The 23377-nt window shown below is 39.9% G+C and overlaps 1 protein-coding gene across 6 annotated transcripts in view; it reads right to left on the reverse strand.

The window, feature by feature from the left end:
- entr1 (endosome associated trafficking regulator 1) overlaps positions 1–22581 on the reverse strand; it is a 63140-nt gene extending 40559 nt beyond the window's left edge. Inside the window, exons 1-2 of one of the 6 annotated variants that reach the window (XM_064302821.1) lie at positions 22328–22581; positions 9797–9871 (exon numbers count right to left, since the gene is read on the reverse strand). In XM_064302821.1, coding sequence (XP_064158891.1) covers positions 9797–9871; positions 22328–22330 — 78 coding nt within the window. In that variant the 5' untranslated portion in view covers positions 22331–22581. Of the gene's footprint in view, positions 1–9796; positions 9919–22327 lie in introns of all 6 variants that reach the window. The other 5 variants (XM_064302820.1, XM_064302818.1, XM_064302817.1 and 2 more) reach the window with 5 other exon arrangements.
- Positions 22582–23377: the final 796 nt, after the last annotated feature.

The following is a 23377-nucleotide window of genomic DNA, read 5'->3' on the forward strand; positions in this document are numbered from 1 at the left end:
TTGCGTTTTCTCCTTCGTCTTTTTACTGCCAGAAATGGTCCTAGCCCATAAAGAATATGACTCCCCATTGGACATGTATACCTACACCACCCAATCCTTCATCTTCACCAGCCAATCAAAATCTCACATACACATGCAAAATGGACTTACATCTTTTTCCCCCAAGAACATGTCCAGCATCCACAGCTAGCCAGTTCATGGCTCAGTGGTAATATCGTGGTCTATGGATTTTTGAGTCAGAGGATCAAATCCCGACTGAAGCAAATTCATAAACATGGTTTTTTTCTCACTAATAACTGTCTACCACTTCTTAACTACTGATTTTGCACCACAACACCGAATGTATAGACTGCATTAAGACATACCATCTACCGGATTCAGCCGGAGTTCAGCTGTGCTTCCTGGCCTGTCTTCTTTAAAACCACAGACACATTTCACCAATACAATTCACATTCTTGGACAGTTACTTGACAGTGGCGCACTGCCAATGTTTTTAACTGGAAAGCGTAAGGTTGTACGATCAAATCTCAACTTGCTGTCAGGCAGATATTTTCATATCTTACACTAACATTTTTTTACACTTATATTTGCTAACTGATAATTGTCTATTGCTTTTGAACTATTGTTTTTGCACTTATCAGAATCTTCAATGCACATGTTTACTAAAAGTCACTCACAGCAAGTTATATGTATTTTATGACGGCAAAAGTATTGGTTTTCTTAACAAGTTACACCAGCTGACCACTGTGCCGTTTCTACTAACTATATTTCTTCACTAGGCTAGAAAACGTTCTCATCAGCAAACGCCACGTTTCTACCCAAATACAAACAATTACTAAGTATGTACTGTCTGCAACACCGCATTAAAACATTACATTTAAAAACATGACTCATTCATAATTATAACTACTAGTAGTGAATGTGAGAAAAGTGCATTTGTACAGTAGTTTTCCTACACAATTTCAAGTGTTACTTCAACAACTATTTTACCACAATTTCCAACTCTATTTACTGATGTCTTTCCCATACATCTAAATGCAGTTGTCACTTTAGTCACTGTTCCAACTGAATAACCAGCCAGTTGAGCAGTCTTTTTTGACTGAAGGTCCTGCCAGCCGTGTCCCAATAAGTCACTTTAATCTTTTCCTCTTGAAGTCAACTGGGCCTGCTCATTTTAGTTTTTCGGATTTGTTAATTAATTTTGTAAGATTACAAAGGCAACCAAAACAAGTTATTCACACCTTAGAAACAAGTCAACCGCAAAATAATGGTTATAAATGTATACTGGTGATCTTCAATGGAAGAAAATCACATAGGCATTTTTTTCAGTCTCATTCTTTCATCATTTCATGGAGATAAAGTGCCGTGAAAAAGTATTTGACCCTTTCCTGATTTCCTCTATTATTGCATATTTGTCAGACCGCAAACTTCTGATATTTAGACAAAATGTAATATCAGACAAAGGGAAACTAAGTAAACACAAAATGCATTAAAAATGTTTTATTTTGTTTATTTATATGAAAAAAGTTATCAAACACCCATATCGCATTTTGGGACAGGGAGGACTGAGTAAAATGTGTTTATGTTCTAAATCTGGTGTTTTTTAAGAGCTCTTAACGTTAAGACCCTCGTTTAACACATTTACACATTAAAGTTGCCTTATGTTGTTGGAAGCAGGGCTAACGGTGTTATGATTAAATGATTCATGGTTTTTGCTTCTTTATAAAAATACCATACATGAATATATTAGGACGCAATCTGCTGAAGCTACTGAATACCTCTAAAACATGGAAGTTTACTTCTGCTTCTAGCAACAGAGGTGCTATTTGCAGATAAATTACTATTTAATCCAGCCAGTTGCAATCTCCAGCTTCAGGCAAAATATTTTCATGTGACAAAACCAAACTGTGTTGGTTTCTGCTTGAGCTGCTTACAGAAATGTACAGGGTTACAAACTCATCAGGGGTGAAAAAGGTGACAAAGATGCCCCCCAAAGAACATTTTTTAAATATCAGCTTTAAAATGTGGATTTACAGCCAATTTTAGCATGAAGATATAGGGAAAAACTCACCCTAGAATTAATGTTATCTTACTGCTACAAAAGTCATGTAAGGGGGACATCAGTTCAGGGCACTTAAAAAAATTTACGTACATTGCATTTTTTATAATGGCAATATGGTGTGGCAAGGTGTGTTCAATCACACATTATTTAACTGACTAGTACTGACTAGTTTAACTTAAGGCACAGTGGTGGCTGCTGAGCTGAGGAGGCAGAAAACTTCTCCTGATTATTAGTCTTGACTTTCAATCATTTTCCTTGATTAAGGGTGCCCACGGTCTGAATAATTAAACTGTAGATAAACAGTTTCCTTCATCACGCCATGCTATGAAGATCAAATAAATTCAAAATAAATTAGAACTCAAAAATGTCATCTAACCTACAGGTACTCGTTCAAATGACAAAATCTGCGTATTACAGATCTTTGCCATGAACACTGTCGGAGTGTGTATATGTTTATCCAGTTTCTAATACGCTAATGTCGATTGAAATGTGCATGCAAATTTTTTTCCCCCGATGCAAATAGAATGTTTTTCTCATCTAAACTAATTGAGGAAACTGTCTCTATCATATTTAGTAATTTGTCATTTCTAATCAAGCACAATAATTAAAAATGTTAATCAGTTGAGCCGCCATGGCCTTACTAAATTTAGCTTGGCTCAACGTTTCCATAACTGGACTTTCCAAAATGGGTCTAACTCCCCTTTCCCAAATGCATGAATTGATTCGAATAACTAAACAGTGGCTAGAACCAGACAAGAAAAGCAGCAGCCATCATAGAAACCCTGGTGATGGACCGTTATCTAAGAGCTCTGCCTTACGAGGCCAAGAAGATAATCAGTCACCAGAAGTTAACAACAGCCATGGACTTAGTAGAAGCAGTAGAGCAGTACCAGGGTACCTCAGAGATGCTCTGCCCAGCCCGTAAAGAGCCTACCGCTTCCAACTAAGTGTGCCCCGTCAAAAAGGTCCCAAACCAGCCTGCCCTCACTCCAGCCCACCAAATTGGGTTTTTAATCACCCTGTGCAGCAACGAGGATTCCTGAACCCAGAGTCTTGCCAGTGCTGTCGCTGTGGTGCGTGGGGCCATATCTCATGGCAGTATGAAAAGCCTGATGAGCCAATGCCCACAGCAGAACCGCCAGCAGCCCACATGTTAACTTTGCTGGCCTACTGGGGGAAAGTAGAGACCGTAGACCAACGTGCTGAGTAACTGTGAATCAGCGGGATGTAGAAGCCTTACTCGATTCCGGAAGTGCCAGGACCCTGGTCCAGGAGTCCGTGCTGGAGGCATCTTCCCCTGCTCAAGGCGATTCAGTTTCAGTTATTTTGTTCATGGAGACACCCGCGAGTACCCCACAACTGTGGTGAAGCTAATCACTACTAAGGGCTCCTTTAATGTTGAGGTGGGAGTAATCAAGACACTTCCAGTTCCAGTCCTGATTGGGCGTGACTGGCCAGCCTTTCCAATGCTGTGGAGGAAAGCCCAAAAGTTGGGAATCCCAGAAACGTAAGTACCGAAATTGTACCATGAGTAAAACCTGAATTAATCTTGCCGAACCATGCTCTTCCCCACCCGTTTTAGCCTAAGCCTTTGCAGGGGACTTTAGAGGCGCTGAATCGGCCCCAGGAGAATCGTGCGACTCAGAACAACAACCGGGACCAAGTGAAGATGAAGCTGTTGGCCCTGGAGAAATGCCACCCCTTAAAGGTCAGTACAGAACAGCTCAGTTACAGGACCCCACCCTTGGTAATGCATTAAGAAATGTCTAGGTCCTAGAGGGATCTTTAGTGGAAACCAGGTTAACACCTTCATATCCTCACTTTGCAGTGAAAGATGGCCTCTTGTATCAGGTAGTAAAAATTAATTACAAAGTCATCGAGCAACTTCTTATACCCCAATCTCATCGCTCCACATTTCTGCAGCTAGCACACACTCACTTGCTGGGAGCCCACTTGGGGGTAGAGAAAACAAAGGAAAGATTATTGCAGAGGTTATTTTGGCTAGGAGTACACAAGGAGGTAGAGAACTACTGCTGCAGTTGCCCAGATTGCTAGGTCACCGCCCCAAAACTGACTTACGAGAACCCCCTGGTCCCTTTGCCTATCATAGAAAGCCCATTTGAAAGGATGGGAATGGATGTTGTGGGTCCACTCCCAAAGAGTGGATGCAAGCAGACACCAGTACATCTTGGTGCTAGTAGACTACGCCACCCGGTATCCAGAAGCCGTCCCCTTAAGAAAGGCAAATGTTAAACAAATAGCAAAAGAACTGTTTCTCTTCAGCAGTCGGGTAGGGATTCCAAAAGAGATTCTTACCGACTAAGGGAGCCCCTTTATGTCCAGGGTCAGGGAGTTGTGTGCTCTTTTGCAAGTGAAACAGGTGAGAACCTCGGTGTACCACCCCCAGACGGATGGGTTAGCGGAGAGATTTAACAAGACTCTCAAAGCCATGCTGAGGAAGGCTATCGACAAAGAAGGAAGAAACTGGGACCAGCTTCTGTTTGCGGTAAGAGAAGTCCCTCAGTCTTCCACGGGTTACTCACCCTTTGACTTGTTGTATTCCCACAAACCCAGGGGTCTTCTAGACATAGCCAAGGAGACTTAGGAGGAACAACCCTGTCCTCATCGTACCATGATTAAACATGTGGGGGCGATTCGAGATGCGAGGGTGGCCGCTGTGATTCCCATTGTGAAGGAGCACATGAAGAAAGTGCAGAGAGATCAGAGTACAGCTTATAACAGAGCTGCCCAAACCAGAGAATTCAAACCGGGAGACAGAGTCCTAGTTCTGGTCCCCACAGTGGAATGCACGTTCTTGACCACCTGGCAGGGACCATTTGAAGTGATTGAAAAGATTGGTGAAGTCAATTACAAAGTACGGCAAACGGGGAAGAGGAAAGAGCATGATCGATAGGCGTTGTTCAATCGTCTTCCCCCCAGAGAGCCAAAAGAACCTGCCCGGGACGAAGTGCAGTTTGGCCCAGACCTCGCCCCTCACCAATTGCAGCAAGCAAAGGATCTAGTGGACGGTAATCAGAATGTCTTTTCATCCCTCCCGGCCTGCACCCACCTTTAGAACATTTAATACGCACCCAGCCAGGAAAAACGGTGAACTAAAAGCCATATCGGGTACCAGAGGCCCGCAAAAAAACTGACTGATGAGGAGGTAAGGAAGATGTTGGAGCTAAATATAATTGAAAAGTCCAAGAGTGCCTGGTCCAGCCCCATTGTCCTTGCAGCCAATCTGGACAACACAGTACGCTTCTGTAATGATTTTAGAAAAGTAAATGAAGTCTGAATTTGATGCATATCCTATGCCTTGGTTCGATAATCTAATTGAAAGCCTTGGCAAGGTACGAATCATAACCACCCTTGATCTCACAAAGGGGTATTGGCAGATTCCCTTGTCTGCCGAATCAAAGGAGAAGACTGCCTTTGCCACTCCTGGAGGCCTCTGGCAATACCAGGTGATGCCCTTTGGGCTGTTTGGAGCTCCTGCCACCTTCCAGTGCTTAATGGATCAGGTAAACCCCATCAAGAATATGCATCTGCCTATTTAGACAATGTTGTGATTCAGAGCCCAGACTGGGAAAGCCACTTACCTCGTGTGCAGAAGGTTCTGGAGTCCCTCCGACAAGCAGGCTTGACGGCGAATCCCACAAAATGTAAACTGGTCTTCAGTGAGACGTACTACTTTGGGTACACCATCGGGCGGGGCCTCATCAAACCCCAGGAGGCAAAACTGTGCTATCCAGGACTGGCCAAACCCATTGACAAAGAAGCAGGTGAGATCATTTTTGGGCCTTGAAAATTATTATAGATGATTGATCCCTGACTTTGCTATGGTAGCTGCCCCTCTCACAGAACTGACAACAAAGAAACACTCCCGGATGGTGAAATGGACCCCGGCGGCAGAAGAAGCATTTGGCCACCTGAAAAGGGCCTTGTGTTCAAAACTGGTCCTTACTGCCCTCAACTTCAGTAAGGAGTTTGTAGTCCAGGCAGATGCCTCTGAGGTACGTCTGGGCGCTGTGCTAGCCCAAGTCCACAGTGAGGAACACCAAGTTCTTTATTTGAGTCGAAAGTTGCTGCCAAGAGAGATGAACTATACCACGGTAGAGAAAGTGTGTCTAGCCATAAAATTGGCGATGGAAACACCCAAATAGGTTAAGGAGGTTCATTCTAGTGACGGATCATTCTCTGTTGCAATAGATGACTAAAAACAAAGAGACCAACAGCAGGGTAACTAGGTGGTTCTTAAGCCTCCAGCCTTTTAACTTCTCTGTCGTTCACAGGCCGGGACGGCGCCATGGAAATGCAGATGCCCTGTCCCGCTGGGATGCCTTCTGGGTCTCATTCACCCTGCCGAGGATGTCAGGCCTGGGGAGAGGGATGTGTGGCATCACCAGGGAACAGGTAGTAGAGGGGTGCTACATTCCCCTACAGGATCAGCTGCCACAGCTCAAAATGGCTGCCGGGGCACACACTACATCTCACAGAATGCCTCACCACTACAGGTGTAGGTGCTTAAGCCACCTAATTGAAGCAGGACTTGGAAAGGCAGAACACGGGGAGCAGAAGAGGGGAGAGCACATGGCTGGAAGTAGCTAGGCAAATGGACATAGAAACGACAGCTTATATTCAGGAAAGTACCTTAATGATTGTTATGGTTCCCTGACCTTGTGCCCTAGTGGCTGCTTGTGGTGTTGCAACATTTGTCTTCCTAATAGGAAATTGATGTCACCTGGAAGGGGTCCTACTTAAGGGGCCCTCTGGCTGATGCTCGCTCTCTCTCCATTCAGAGGACAACCTGTAGTCGGGCTACACTGCGCATTTTTGTTCTTTTGTAGTGTTCTTTAATTAAAGATATTTTTGAATCGCGACTATTTCGCGTGATCTCGTTTATGTTGTGACTGGCCAGGGGCTGATCGTAACAATGATTAAGAACTGTTCAAGGGGAAGGAGACATTTTAAAAGGGGAAAACTGACACTATGCTGAGCATTTATGGGAATTTTTGGCTGTATCACCGAGGATGAATGCACCAGTGCACGTCACCGGACTTGGCTACCTTAGTTTAATTAGCATGTTTGGTTTCGTTGGCTATTGTCACTTAGTTTTGGTAAAGCCACTGTGGCCACTGTGTGAATGTGACAGAAAAAAAGTAAATAAACTGCACCCCCATCACGCCTCCAAAACCCCGCTATAAGAATCACTAAAACCAAAGCCGACTTTTCTGACAAATTATGAGTATTTAGTTATCCTAAAAATGTTGTTTATTCTATTGAGTGACTTCAACACTTTAACTTTCGTAATATGAAAAAAAGGAAAACAGTAAAAAAAAATTAAAAAAACCTTTTTTGCCTCCTAGCACGATTTCAAGATTTGCGACTTGCGGACCTTTCCTCCAGCACCCGTCACATATTACATTTATATATATTTCTCAAAGGTGATGATCTAAAAAGTAAATGAATTGTCCCCAGTCACTAAATCAACCAATTAACACAATTTAATTGATAATTAGATTCTGCTGAACAGCCATTCTTGATTGCAGCCAGCCCTGTTGAAGAATACAGAACATATACTAACTCATACTGAACCATACCATCACAGTGAAGTAGTCACAAAGTTTCTACAAGCACTCTATGCCACGATCAAAGCAATTTCCAGAAGAGATGAGATTGACAAAAGATCTTGGACACTTGGAACAGTCGTGAATCTTTGCAGGACTGGCCATCCTCCCAAAATTTCTCCAAGGGTGGAGTGACAACTCATCCCAGAAGTCACAAAAAATCCCAGAAGAACATCAAAAGACTTGCAGGCCTCTAGCCTAATTCAGTGTTCATAACTCCACAGTAAGAAAAAGACTGGGTAAAATTGGATTCATGGGAAAAGTAGCAAGGCAGAAACTGTTATTAATCACACTAAGATTCATCTGGACACTGAAACTAACATCACAGCATAAATATCAATATGGCCAGTGAGTGACCCGATTACGGTGTTTGCCCTAAAAAATATACGAGACCAATATACTGATTGGTTCTCACAGAGATACACACTCCAGACAACCTATATGCGAACCACATACTTTAGGAAAGGAAAACCAGTTCATAAGCACACAATATGACAGTTGGTGACAATCAAGAATGGGCTGTTCCAACTGAAAGGAAAACATTTTATCCACAAAGCAAGATGAATAAAGACAAATATTATATAATAGAAGAAAAGACATACAAACTAAGACAAAGAATATGAACACAAATAGATTTATGATTTATGCCCAAAACGCTTGTAAGAGAGGACTATGGTACCAGGAGTGTTGCTTTGGACTTCTCTTAAATGCAATCCTGAGATTGTATGTCCAAATAAGATATGACCAGGGCAGTGTCCTGGCCCCCTACTGCCACCACCAACAGACCCTCTTCCCACAGGAATTGGGGGGTGGGGGGCTGCATCGTAAACCCTGCATTTCATAGCCTCCTATCATAATCCATATATTTGGGCACATGCATACTTTCATACATCAACCTTAGAACATACATTTCCACATACCCATCTTCAACATATAATCCCAATATTTACACATATTTAGACACATGCGTTGACACACAAATCTTGGAACATACATGTCTGCATGCCCATCTCCAGTATATCTATTACAAGCATTATTGACAGACAGTTTGTCAGTTAGTCTGTTCTTTCATCTTGGTTGACTGGAGTGCCATCAGGCTGTACATAGGCTGCTTTGAAGTTGAGAAGTGGATTGTCTGGTTTGTTGCCTGAATAATAAGAACCCCCATACAAAATACATTAAATTAAAATAAAAAATGTGTTTTGTGTTGACTCGGGTAGTATTATTGGCAATTATGCAACAAAAAAAATCAGGAAAATCAGGAAGGGTGCAAATGAGTTTTCACAGTACTGTATGTGCACAACTAATTTGTGGAAATGGATATCACCCTTACATAACACCTTCATGTTAAAATGATAAAATAAGTTTTAAACTTTTATACGGCTGTAACGTCTATTTGAATCTTACACAGACTTTAACCAAAATAGTTTGCTAAAACAGAAAAAAACACAGTTGCAAACTACTGCCCTGTTGTAAGAAAACACAAAGCTTTTTAATACATAATTGCTTTGTGGATGTGCAAGATCATATTTCCTATAGCTTATAAACCCCCCTTCAATGTGTCCAAAAAATGAACTGCATCAAGGTATGGTTCATAATCAGTACTGATAATAAATCGATTTTAATCACAAAGAAAGTCCATTAGGATGATGATCTGGTGCACATACCAACATTATATCAATATGCTTTACTTGTAAATATGTCATGAGTGTACGATTATGTCCACATATGTTTTTTCATTCTTAGAGAATTTTGTTTATCTAATTTTCATACATTCTACATTCACATGTGGGATAAAATTAAACTCATTTTCTGTCCATTGCATTCTGTATTGTTAAAATGAATTAACTCAAAGATTTTTTTCATTCATATCCTTTTATACAATCAGATAAAATGGTTTACCCCCCACATTGGCAGCCGTTTTGGAACATGTTTATACCTATTTCACCTATTCTCCCTGTAACTATGCATGACACCATGTCAAAACTTCAGTTTAATTCATTTTAATACACAAGGAAGTATCAGGGAAATTTTAAACCTGGTTTAGTTTTCATGCAGAGACCCTACTGTATCTGTGCAAAATAAGTGATGTAATATTCTGCACCTCCAGTGGCAGGTGGCTCTTCTGTTCTGCATCTCCACCACAGATGGAAGACAGGTTCTTGCTTCGGATAAACTCCTTGAAGGAAAAAGGATTTAGCTCATCTTGATCTTCTTGATGTTCATCTGAATAAAGCACACCAGTGATTACCAGGTCATATCAGTACTACATTCCAGTGCAGTACATGCTGATAATAATATAAACTACCCCAGCTTGATCCATGAGCCTCATGATAACACAGAAAATGCATATTTCCATTGTGTTACAGAGTAACTGTACAAAAAACTGTCAGATGTCACATAAATGAAAAGTCCTCTCTCCTTTGCCCTCTTATATAGCCTATATGGTGGTGTAGGGCAGGGAGTCAGCAGGGTGCAATGAAGAGATTGCGCACAGTTGCAAAACATCCTAATGGATCAACATTATGTAAACCTTAGGTTCTCCACAACACAGAGTAATCATGTTTGGTATTGTTGGAAAACTGATGTCTTGGGGAACAAGTTGGGGGCGACATAGCTCAGAAGGTAAGAGCGTTTGTCTGGCAGTCGGAGGGTTGCCGGTTCGATCCCCTGCCCTGGGCGTGTCGAAGTGTCCCTGAGCAAGACACCTAACCCCTAATTGCTCCCAACGAGCTGATTGGTACCTTGCATGGCAGCCTTTCACCGTTGGTGTGCGAGTGTGTGTGAGTGAATGGGTGAATGAGAGGCATCAATTGTAAAGCGCTTTGGATAAAAGCGCTATATAAATGCAGTCCATTTACCATTTACCCAGTTGGTGTCATAGCTACAAAGGTTAACTTGGTGTGGTATGCTTACAGAGATAAGCAGGACCATTGATGTAGTGTTTTGTTATGATTGTGTGTTATTTGATGACTTGGGGTTTTCATTTGATCTTTGGGCATGCCAGGAAGAAAGCCGAGACCAGAATTGTCACAAACACAACTGACAACTGAGCAGCATATATGTACATAGAGGTCACAATGCATTCTAAAACTGAATCCTGGCAAACACAATCCAAGTGCTTCGTATGCTTAGCTTTATATTCAAATCATGAATACGACTAATACGACAACAAAAATGCATTTGAGGAACACACCTGGATCCCATGTTTTGCTATAATCTGCACCTTGCCTTCTCTGGAGTTTTGAACTAGATGAACTAGAAAACTTGGGCAGGTTGAAAACCAGCCGGGTTGTACAATTATGGATGAGTAGAGGGGTTTCACAAAAGAACCTGACAGACTGGCAAGGAGGGAGTTGCAGTAGTCAAATCTGGAGATAACGAGAGCTTGGATCAGGAGTTCTGTAGACACTCTTGAGAGAACTGATCTGATCACAAACCACTGCTGGTCCACAATACCAAATTGCAGATCACTAGGGTTAGGTTCTGAAACCCTGTACGACTATGGCACTAGTTTCCATACACCTGGTACCTCCGGCATACCAGGCATATGGGAACCAGTACCAAACCTTTACTGTGAGTATTCTAGTGCAAAATGGCTGCCGTGCATCACCAAGGTGGGTGGTACATATTGATGGTGGGTGAGGTGAGTTCCCTCTCATCACAGTAAAGCACTTTGAGCATTGGAAAAGTGCTATATAAATGGAATGATTCATTCATTCATTCATTCATTCATACTACCCAACACAACACTTGCTCTGTCAACTTAGTCATTGACAACTAGCCTAATACCATTAGCAAGCTAGCAAATGTTAAACTTAGCCAAAAAGTGAAACAGTATAAATTATGAAGCATAATTTAAACAATTAAATAAAATGGTTAAATTGTTCAATTACTTTTCCTTTGAGACAAAAAGATGTTCTTTAATGTCATTGTTTGCTCTATATGTTTTATTGGTTCAGGCACCGTTTAGGCACAGTTCCATTTTACAAGTATCGTTTCAGCATTGCTAAGATCAACCTCAGTTCAAACCTACAGATCAACCTCAAATTTCACAATTTCCGTATTGACACGTAACATATTATTGCAAAACAACCTTCCCAATTTGCTTCCATAATATTAAAAGAGTGGACATAATTGATTTTTAGCCACATAAGTGCTGACTGTTTCACATCATGTGGAATTTCACATTGACCATTGTAAAGATGAGCCAAGACAGATAATCAATATGGATGGAGAAGAGAAAACGCAGTACAGGCCAAAAGTATTACGCCATCAGTGTTTTTTTTTGTTTTTTTAAAGAAGAATTCAGTTCATATATGCGCATTTATTGAATAACCATTACATTTTTTTCCCAGTTTTCTTTCAAAATAATCTTAGACACGACATTCCTCAAAATAGCCACATTTGGCTTTAATTACTAATAAACATTTATTGGTCTATAAGTCTATCCATTCATTTTGCAATTGGGTGATGGGAAAAAGGTGGAGGGGTAGTTAAATTGAGTGAAATCTTATCTACCATAAGTTTTTTTTAACCACAGGTTGTACGTCGCTCTGGATAAGAGCGTCTGCCAAATGCCTGTAATGTAATGTAATGTAATACCATCGGCCAGGAGTGCAAGTAAAATAAGCCCTAAAGCAATATGGTAAAAAAGAAGGTTTTAGGCTTGGATGTGTGGGGCCAATTAAACATATTGCAGCAAGGATATTCCCAGCTAGAAATTGTTAAGAAGCTTTAGATTTCCTGAAGCGGTGTTCAGTACACACTGGGCTGTAATGTTAACAGGAGAAGACCATAACTTAACATGAGTTTCTGCCGCATGACCTGGCAGGCTATTCTACACATTGACCACCCTCTGGAAGATCAAGGAGCAGTAGACAAATATATTTTGGTGTCTAGCAAAACAAACCATTGTAAAATTTCCCATCACTTGCAATATAGAATACAAATCACACTACTGAAGAGATCAATGTTTTCGCTTTATAATAAATGGCGTTAGTGCCTACGTGTCAGAAAGTGTTGTCAGAAAGATTAAAAAAAAAAAAAAAAGCAGTTCATTTGTTTATTACAAAGTTAAGCATTAGCCTAATCAACAGGTTAATAAACAATACCTTTTGTTTCCATCGGGAAGGCAGTTCAGTCAGTCTGTAATAAAAATGTCAGTGGTCCTTCTCCATGTTTGTATAATTTTGTTTTTTGCCGTTAAGTCTTTAACGCAGAATGAAAAACCCTGTTCTAATGATTGTCGGGACATGTCTTAACCCCTTGCCACATGCCAAATCAGGCCAATCTTTGCCCATTTAGAGGGTACCCTATTTAAAGCTTTATAACTCCAGATGTGAGCATCACAGAGAATGGCTTAAATTAAGACATTTGTACCATTTATAATACTAACTTAAATTGTTTCTTCCTAAATTATAAATATTAACTAAAATGCCACAAATGTAATTGTCAAGGCAAAAATTAAAAAAACAATGTGCTCTTTTTTTGCAATGAAATACTGAGAGATTGCAAATGTAATCTGTCGAATCAAAAGCCGCATTTCCACCAAAAGTACCCAGAACTTTTAGTCCCAGGAACTACTTTTCAAGGAACTAAAAGGTTCCTTCAGCCCATGGTTGTCTGCGTTTCCACCACAGTCTAAAGTCCCGCGAAGATTAGGCAAATTAGCCCACTGACGTAGGAAAAGCGACGTTGTCGTCGGTCCATCTGTCATATTTCTTCTGTAACCCCATACTACCACTGAAGTAGCCTACATTATTTTCTAATAACCGGGACAGCCCGGAGGGGTTTATTCCACTTATATACAACGGGTTACCAACAATGACTATATATGGTTACTTTTGTATTTATTGATTTTTATCGATTTAATCACCTGGAATTAAAATATTCTTCTGCAGCCGTTTGGGCATATTTTACCATTGTCAAGCAAAACTGTCGTTGGTAGTTGAACTTGGACCGTTGTTATGCAACAAATAGGATACAGGCCAATAGTCAGATTGTAACTGTTTTATATATCCTCTCAAACACATTCATTATGTTTTTAGGCGAACATTCGCTTTCATGTCTTGACATCCGAAGCGACAGAATGCATTCACATTTCCAATATAACTGGCAACAACAGCAGAAAACAAGCACACGTTGTAAACAATTTGCTGTTTGATTACTTTCTCATCATCAATTCTACATTGGCTAATCGCAAAATGACAAGAATAGAACGAAAACTCGGACTTGCGTGAAAATTTTAATTAGCCACCGTTTGCTTTCCTTCAAAGTTACTGCTAGCCGAGCAGCGAAGTGTGCCCTCCAGATGCGAACCATGCACTATAAATTATTCCATAGTCTTCCTGGTATTTTGTGGAATTGAAGAATGGTAAAATTACGGCAGTCTGAAAAAGCTAAAGGGACGATTACTAGAATTAACCTGTTATTTTACCCTGACAAAAAGTGCGGAAGGTGATTTCCAGTTTGCTTTTACTGTATCACGAATGTGAATTACGCAGAACTACCGCATACCTCACATAACTGTATCAAACGTTTTGAGTCAATTACAACGGGCTAACAAAGAAAATCCGGAAGAAAATATTCAGCAACCAAATTAATCAGTTTGAATGCTTTGGTACGTAATATGGTGTCCCAGCACGAATGCTTAGCATTTTATAAAACAAATACTAAAGCAAGAAAAGAACAGAAGAGCACACGTTATAATTCCAAGACGTTGGCAGGCTATAACCAAAACTAGGCTACTGCGACGCATAACATTCAAGTTTGATTTGAAGTTATTATGAAAATAAATTGGTTTGCGCCTGTATATTTTTAAACATGGCGGGTGAAAATAAACAATGCTGCGAGTACTCGACCAATCAGAAATGTTCAGTGCTGCAAGTTCCACCCAAAAGGTTCCTGTACTTTCGGAAAGTACTACCCCTCGAGCAGGAACTTTTTGAGGGGTGAAATAAAGCCCCCGGAACTAAATTTAGACCCTAGTTTCTGCGGTGGAAACGAAAGGTTCCTAGTTCCGGGGTTAAGTTCCTGCGGTGGAAATGCGGCTTAAGGGTGGATATGCAGAACTACTAAAGATGTATGAAGAAAAAAGTAAGCAGTGTACCCAGTGGCTCCAAATCTATCCAAAATGTTTAAATTATGCATTGCTGTAAATCACAACATATTCACGTATTTCACTACAAATCAACTGTTTGACTGAAGAAACTCACTGTTGCATCATTTTCAAGTGGGGATTACAAGCTTTCTGTCAGTACAGTGGCTTAAAATATCTAGGGGTCCAGAAATCCTCCCACGCGAACACGGGGAGAACATGCAAACTCTGCACAGAAAGGCCCCAAGCCGAGATTCAAACGCAGGACCTTCTTGCTGTGAGGCGACAGTGCTAACCACTATGCCACCGTGTCCACCCTACAAAGGACGACAACACCGAAAGCAACGTGTGCTATTACGCACAGCTATTTTGGAAGGTACCCAGGCATCACAAATGTATATTTCACAAACGGATTGTCCAAGACAATACATGACCACTCCATCTGGAAAGGGACATATCTATGCGTAAAACCAATGATAAGGTTGTATATTTATTCCATATTTAGTCACAGATACTGACAGTAATATGACATGGTATAATATTTGAAAAATTCACCTTTTTATTTCAGTTTATTTCAGTGTTCAGTGAGCAGTGTTTTTCACAGCTGTACCGGCATACCTTGGGCTATTGTTGGCTTTGTCGGAATACGATTTTTGAGTGGTGAAAGAATATTTTTACGAATGCCCAGATCGATATTGTCCATTATGTCATGGGTGGGGGGTGTAGTTGCAGATGAGACTGCAGGGAGGGGGTGCTTGTTAAATTAACGACCAGAGTGGCAATGGCGGCGGTGCGAAAATCCGTATTCGGCATAGTTGTTGTCTATTAATGAAACTAAAACAAAGGGTTTCTGTTTTTAACTTATATTTTGGTTGCAGTAGTACTGAATGTCTGAGTTCAGCAATCTCGGCACGGCGTCGTGCCGACCACTATCATTATTAATCGATTAATGGGTGTCAAACGATCGATGTAAATAATTGCATGAAATTTGCACCCCTAGTTAGAACTGATCACTGCTGCAGCAGCTTCAGTGAAGTAGATTCTTTTTCTGGCATTGAATGGATTGCATTTTATCATCAAATTAAGATTGTTTGTAATTATATGAAGCTTCCTATGCCGATTTCCCAGCTAGTTGGCTAAGAGAACATAGGTGGTTATCCTAAGCACACTGCTTCATAGCTAGCTTTTAAAGTTTACTGGTAGCACAATTAACCCTTTAGCACACATGCCATTGGCAGAAAGTCTGTCACCGGTTATGAAAGACAACCTGCAACTGATGCCAAGCATGATGAGAAAAAACCCTATGGGCACGATTGCTTTCCTACATCCCAAGAGACTGGCCAGCCAAACATGGAAACTGTCATCCTTGTTATAAGTATTGATACACAAATCTGACCGTTCACTCATAATATGTTTTAAAAAGTAATGAAAAGCTGCATAGCAATCATTTGCCCTGCATAAGGGTAGCTGATCTTGAGTGAAAAAGGTACCAAATATAGACAGATATACATGACGTGGCCAAAAGTATACGGACACCTGACATCCAACATCTCATCCAAAATAATGGACATTACTTTATAGTTCGTGGAGGGACATGCTTCCATTCAGCCAGAAAAGCATTAGTGAGGCCGGGCATTAATTGGTTGATTAGGCCTAGCTCGCATTTGGCTTTCACACCTCCTTTAAATCCAGCCACTGGCCCTAACAGTGTTAATGAAATTATTGCCAGATCAGAATGAGCAAAATGAAGTGTGTAGGCTGGCTTTGGAAACTAAACTGTAATTACTGATTGGCTGAATTTGAATGCTGAATGTGGATTGGCTGCAGCAGTGGAAGTCTCAAGGGCAGTAAAGCAAAATGTCCCAGTTAGAATAACTTTAGTTTCTACAAGAAAATTTCAGTACAAATATTTTTTATTTGGAATTGTAGCTGCATGCTGCAGTGCCAGCGTGTTTCTTTTGGTTGGTGGCCTGAAGAGGATTTAGGAGCGAAAAAGGGAAAAACCCCCTGAAACAAACAACAGGTCGACCTTTTCAATATCTGTTGCTCATATGCCAGTGGTTTCTTTCTTTTTAAGGACATTCCAAGTTATTGTACAAGCTATCCCCAATGCTTGTGCAATGGCTCTGATCGATTTCCCCTCTTTTCTAAGCTTGCTTTTCTCCCAAAGAGAAACTAACATGGTCTTCATGTTAGTTTATCTTTTATAACACAAATGCAGTTTTCACAGGCAAAACCCAAGGCTAAAACCAAGAGTAGACATTCAGAACTATTTATTGTTTAACCAATCAATCTAACAGGACACATGTGGGCAACAAGATACACGTGTCAGTCACTTGTTCCAATACTTTTGCTCCCCTAAAAATTGGGTGGTCTGATACCAAAGGTGCTATGTTCTAAGTTGTTTAACACATCTAGATAAAAATACCAGGAAATAAAAGCTGAAATTTGGATCTGTCATCTCATGTACATCTTTTGACCTCAAACTCAATTGTCTTCAGTGTATAGCAAAAACAAAGGAATTGACCTTGCTGTTCCAATACTTTTGGAGGGGACTGTACATTTGCGGTAAGTACTCAAGGTAAGGTAACTCTTGTACACATGGATAGTAGTAGTTTAACAGAAGGGGGTTCAGAAGTGGTACAAAAGAATGATAATGTAACTGCTGGTAATAACACTACTGGTAGAGAAAAAGGCGGCATGCATAGCTTGAGGGTTGTAGGAGAGTTGCATAATGGTACAGAAAAGGATCTCACATTGTTGTATGCAGGGTTGATGAAGAATATGTTGTAAACACAAATGGTAAATGGTAAATGGACTGCATTCATATAGCGCTTTTTTATCCAAATCGCTTTACAATTGTTCCCTCTCATTCACCCATTCACACACACAATCACAGTGAAGGACTGCCATGCAAGGTACCAATCAACTCATTGGGAGCAATTAGGGGTTAGGTGTCTTGCTCAGGGACATTTTGACACGTCCAAAGCGGGGGATCAGACCGGCAACCCTCCGACTGCCAGACAGCCGCTCTCACCTACTGAGCTTTGTCGCCCCCACAAATTGTGCTCCAGATATGTTGTAAAACAACAAAATGAACAACAGGGGTTGATACACAGCAAAGCTAATCTGAATGTGTGCAATGCCACATTCATTAACATTGATTTTGTTTAACGTTAACAATGTTAACGTAATTCAAAATAATAGTGATGTAGTATTCATGAGAGAATTGATAAATAATTTATTCAATTTTAATCTGGTTAAAGGAGAGTAGAAAGGCCTTGGGTATGCTTTTAAAATTTTACAAAAGTAAGTAATGATAACTTGATGCCTGTGGTATCTGGCTCCTTGGGAATACTGTTGCTGATGGCAGTTGTTTCTTATGGGCTATTGCTCTAGGCGTTTGTGGCATAGAAAAGTATCACAGGAAGATGAAGCTTACGGTGGTCAAGCATTTGGTGGACGATTCCTCAGATTAGATCAGTTATGAGAAACAGGGTCTGATTATGTCTCCGTTACACAAATTAACCATGCGTGGACATGGGCAACAGAAGTAGAAATTCAAGCAATGCCACTTATTGGGTTCAGATATCTACACATAGGAAAGGTGATTGAAATATTCTTGTAGTAAGGGTGTCACTTGTATGTAAAGAAGGTATAGGCCTACATTTAAAACACTTCAGCAATAATCATTATGAGCTTGTGACTTGTGTTAAAATGCCAAATGTTGACAGCTGTCTTAAAGTAAGCATAGGCAGATCATTCTATATTAGTAACAGTATTCAAACAAGGCTAGACCAATCAATTGAGTGCATGCTTGATCAAATGTGAAAGAGACAGATTATTACTGTAGTAGTTAGTGACACAGACAGAAGAAAAAAGAACTGGCAAGGGGAAAATATTGTAACAGCATTTACAGACAGCAAAATCTACTGCATATGAAACACCATTTCCCAAACAATATGAACTACAACATTAAGGCCAAAAAATCCAGCAGTACAATACACCATGGAAATATGCAGCATCAACAAAAAATGAAAGAAGCCAGGGTCAATTCAAAATCATAGTGACATGCAGCGTCAGCATCCTTGAAGTGGGCTAGTGCAGTAAAATATAAAACACAGATGTATCATAAGGAAAATGTTAAACTAGTTGCCAGCAGTATAGGACAGATGTGGAACATCAATATAAAGTCAAACCAAAGAGCAAGAGGAAGTACAAGGAAAACAGATTTTGCTGAAAAGTTTAAAGCTAATAATCAGAACAATACAGTAAATCGCAAAACAAAACCTTGAGTTTGCAGTGCAAGGATTTCAGGAGAAGTGCAAAGATGGACCTGAATACATTTGCTGTGTACGCCACTGATTGCTTTTTAGAGAACAAGAAATAATGTGTAGGTGGGATTTGTATGAGAAATATGATGGCATATTCCGTATGGCAGATTTGTGTATCACTGATACATATTTGCACAGATGTAACAAGAGTTGTAGTTCTGACTGTCAGTGGTATCATGTCCCAAGTGGAAAGTTCTGGATTTGCTATACATGTAACAGTAAACTAAATCTCATAAAAAACACGTTTTCAACGTACAAAAATGCCAAGTTACGCACACATACCAGGGTTTCCGCCAGTGTATTGCAAGACCGGGCAAGTATCGCCGGGCCTAAGTTGACCCCCTGCCAGCCATCGGGGAATTTTTTAAAAAATGTATTTTTAAGATTTAAAAAAAAATAACAGTTACAGTGGAGCGGCTCGGTTGAAAAGCTCACCAGCGACATCTGTTGGTTAAAACGTGAACGCACTGTAGAAAATCAGGTCTGAAATCAGTGTTCTTCACACTCATTGTGCGTAGAGTGACGTTCAACACTAGACGCTTCCAACTATCACAAGCTAACGTTAACTAGCAAGCCACCATTTCTTATTTAGTAGGCTAACTAACCTCGTTACAAACTGCGTTATCACTTCATCTCGTTGGTAAGTACATTCTTTTTCACTTATTCACTTATGCAGTGTGTGGGTAACATAAAATAGTAGCATGAATGTAACGTTCGATATATTGTAACATTACATGACTTATTAATCGCCATCGAAATAACTTCACTTGTTTATTAATAACGTTAGCTTGATGACATTGATGTGCATGACAACGTTGCCATAATTTTTTTCCTGACCGTGAAAACTGCCTGACTGGTTTACATTTTGGACAGATGTGGCGAAAGAGAAAATCCATCATTGTTTCCATTGCCGCACTTTCGACAGTAATATCGGAGAAATCTTAAAATTTCTTCTTATGGTCAAAATTAGGCTAGAATTATATCTAGAAATACCATCTTTGAGAAAAAAACGTTACGGTTAAGGGTCAGGCCCTCTTCGTGAAATTTCAGAATTTTTTCTATATTGCTTGTGTCTAAAGTGCTGCGACGGAAACAACAAAATATTTACTCAGGAGCCACATCTGTCCAAAATGTAAAGTCAGGCAGTTTTCACGGTTGGGAAAAATTTTATGACAACGTGGTCATGTAGCTAACTTAGCTAGCTAGCCAAACAGTCAGTAACACAGATACTTACTTTGTGCCATTTAGGGATAATATCAAGGAGGAAAGGTAGCCTACTGTAAAACCTTAGACAGTTTTTTAAATGTTTAAATGTGCCCAGCATTCCAAGGCTTGATGTAAGATTCAGTAGCCAATCAGGACTTGAAATACAAGTTTTTTGTAGAGCGCAAAAACTTTGATATTATTTATTTAAATTTAATTGAATTTCTTTTGTTGCTGTTGAAACCACAGCATTCCAAGACTGTACATTGTTGTCAGTTTGTTTGTAAGACTCTGCTATGCTGTAAATAGTTGTTGTTGTTTTTAAATGTGTGTTGAATAAATGACTTATTTATAACAACATTCACATTACGTAGTCATATTTTCAAATGTCCAGTCAGCTTTTAGCACTGACTTAATGTAGGGCCGTATGGAATCTGTGTTATAGCTTTTTTAAATTCTCAATTCTGCGATTCCGTCTGTGATTCTGTTATCACAGAAACTAATGGGCCCTACCTTAATGCTGCCATCAGTCTGTCGCTGGCCCCCATCAAAAAAGACACTTGGCCCTGTCAAAAGATACTTGCCACCGGGCCTAACAACTTTTCTGGGGGAAACCCTGCATATTGTTTTTATTTTATTTTATTTAACCTTTATTTAACCAGGTAAAAGTGACTGAGAACAAATTCTCATTTACAACACTAACCTGGCCAAGAAGGCATGCGTCAATCAAAACATACAAACTGTCTATAACTCATTCATTCAAACTGGCAAAATCTTGGCCTGCCATTAAAAGTATTAGATCAAAATGACACCAAGTTACTGTACTACAGACAATATAGGCTTACCTATCTTACCTCACCGAAATTAAAGAAGCTGTATTGCAAAGCAATGCTACTCAATGTTTCTTAAATAGTTTCAGGTCACTTGGCCCTGTGTATACAAGCATACAGTACATTAGTGGGCGAAACATGTGTCAATAGGATTGTAAGAGACAAGATTGATTGAATAGGCCTCAATATGTAAAATTTGTATCTGTATGTATGTATTTATCCACCCTGCCTTTCTGTTGTGTGAATGATTGTTGGTTGGTATAAATGTCTGTTTGTATTCTGTTGCATGCTGCCATGTAAATGTCCCCATGGGGATAAAGATGTGTTCTACAGTATGTATGTGTGTGTATGTACAATATTTATTTTACATTCAGTATTTAGCTACTTTACGTAGCAAATATGCAATAACTTGTACATTTAGTAAAATTAACTTGACAATCAAGTATAAATGTTTTCTGGAGGAATATGCTTTCTGCAGGTATTCACCGGCAGTTTTATACATTCATTGAAATGTCTTGCATGAGGAAATTTTTGTTATTAGACAATTTCATGTGACACAACGTTTGAATGACAACATTGTGAGATGGTAAGTTTAAAAAACACAGGGCCAAACGACTTGAAACAATTTAGGAAACTTGGGTAGCACTGCTATGGAATACCGCTTCTTTAATTTGTGTGAGGTAAAAAAGTGGGGTATTGTTTGTCGTAGAGTAACTTGCCGTAATTCTGATATCAATACTTTTAATGGCGGGGCTAGATTTTGGCGGTTTAAATAAATGACTTAGACAGTGCTTTGTATGTGTGAGTAACTTGGCATTTTTATACGTTGAAAACGTGTTTTTAATCAGATATAATAGATTAAGGGCCATATTACGTCAGAAGAGAATGCACATTGTCGGTCCTTTCTCATCTGAACCTGGAATTTCGCAATGGAAACCTTTCGTTTCATACTTTTCTACAAGTGACATATGTTTATAAAAAGCAAGCAATCTTTCCGCTAGCTATGGTTCATAATAAAAACACAGGAAAGTAGCGTAGGCCAAGGGTGGAGAGGTAAAACTTCTAAATAGAGTCTAAGTCTAAATAGAGCAATACAAACGTCCACAATTCTAAAAACATGAGCATCACTTCTCACTTCAATGCATTTCGGTATGAAGGGGATAACATACCATCTTCAATTATTAGAATTTTCCTCGGGCTTGTGCGTTTCGCCATTCCAGAACTCTTTAACATTTTAATTCGTATGTTTACTCCTTCGCTTCCGTGAACAGAAGCATATAGGCTACGTGTTTGTAGCTTTACCGACGACTGTGGGGCACTGATAGTTTATACATTGACGATAGGGCGCTGCTATTTTCCATGGGCGAAATGAGAAACCGATCTATCACTTCCGGATCGGCTTCTCGTGCAGTGGATACTGGGAACGCAAAAGACTGTGGGGACGACAGGTCTCTGTTTTTCTACAGTCTATGGTATGGGTGCACAGGGGACCAGGGATTGCTATTCATCGTGATGCTCATAAATTCCAGTGGTTACTCGAGGTATTGCAGTTTAATAAGCCTTTGGTGCCAAAAAGCAAATTTCTCCATTGAAGTCCATTCAAAACAACGAATTCACCCTGGCCAAATGAAATTATTTTGGACAGTACTTTTGTATGGAGGAATATTTCGGACAAAATTGAATAAATAAATACATCATGAAATAAATAAATACATCATGAAATATGAGCATAAATAATTAAATGTGGCACGAAACGTATTTATTTATTTATTTCAATGACGATACGTGCGACATGAAATAAGGCTTGAAATTAAAACCGTCAATTTTATTTATTTCAATGACACTACCTGTGCTACATGAAATAAGGCTTGAAATTGAAACTCACTTTCACCCATCAAGTTGGGAGGACGGGCTCTAGCGAGTACACAAAACACAGGAGGCTTAGTGATAGGTTGAGTATTTCTGAGAGATCCGCCTCTAGTGGCTACAGTCCACAACAATCCAGAGATGAGCGATAGGGTTCCTAAGGCAAGCAAAGCGCAGTTGCACATTATGTTGTGCCAGGCGGTCAGGATAAGCAGAAAAAGTAGCCCACAATTAAATTATTTTTCAGATGATGCTATGGTGCTGATTAAGGTGACGTGGTGATGATGAACATAAACATGTCACTTACAAAGATGATGACTGTATGAATGTGAAATAGTACATAATTTAATTTC

The sequence above is a fragment of the Anguilla rostrata genome, chromosome 12, assembly GCF_018555375.3.
Source record: "Anguilla rostrata isolate EN2019 chromosome 12, ASM1855537v3, whole genome shotgun sequence".
Taxonomy (NCBI): Eukaryota; Metazoa; Chordata; class Actinopteri; order Anguilliformes; family Anguillidae; genus Anguilla; species Anguilla rostrata.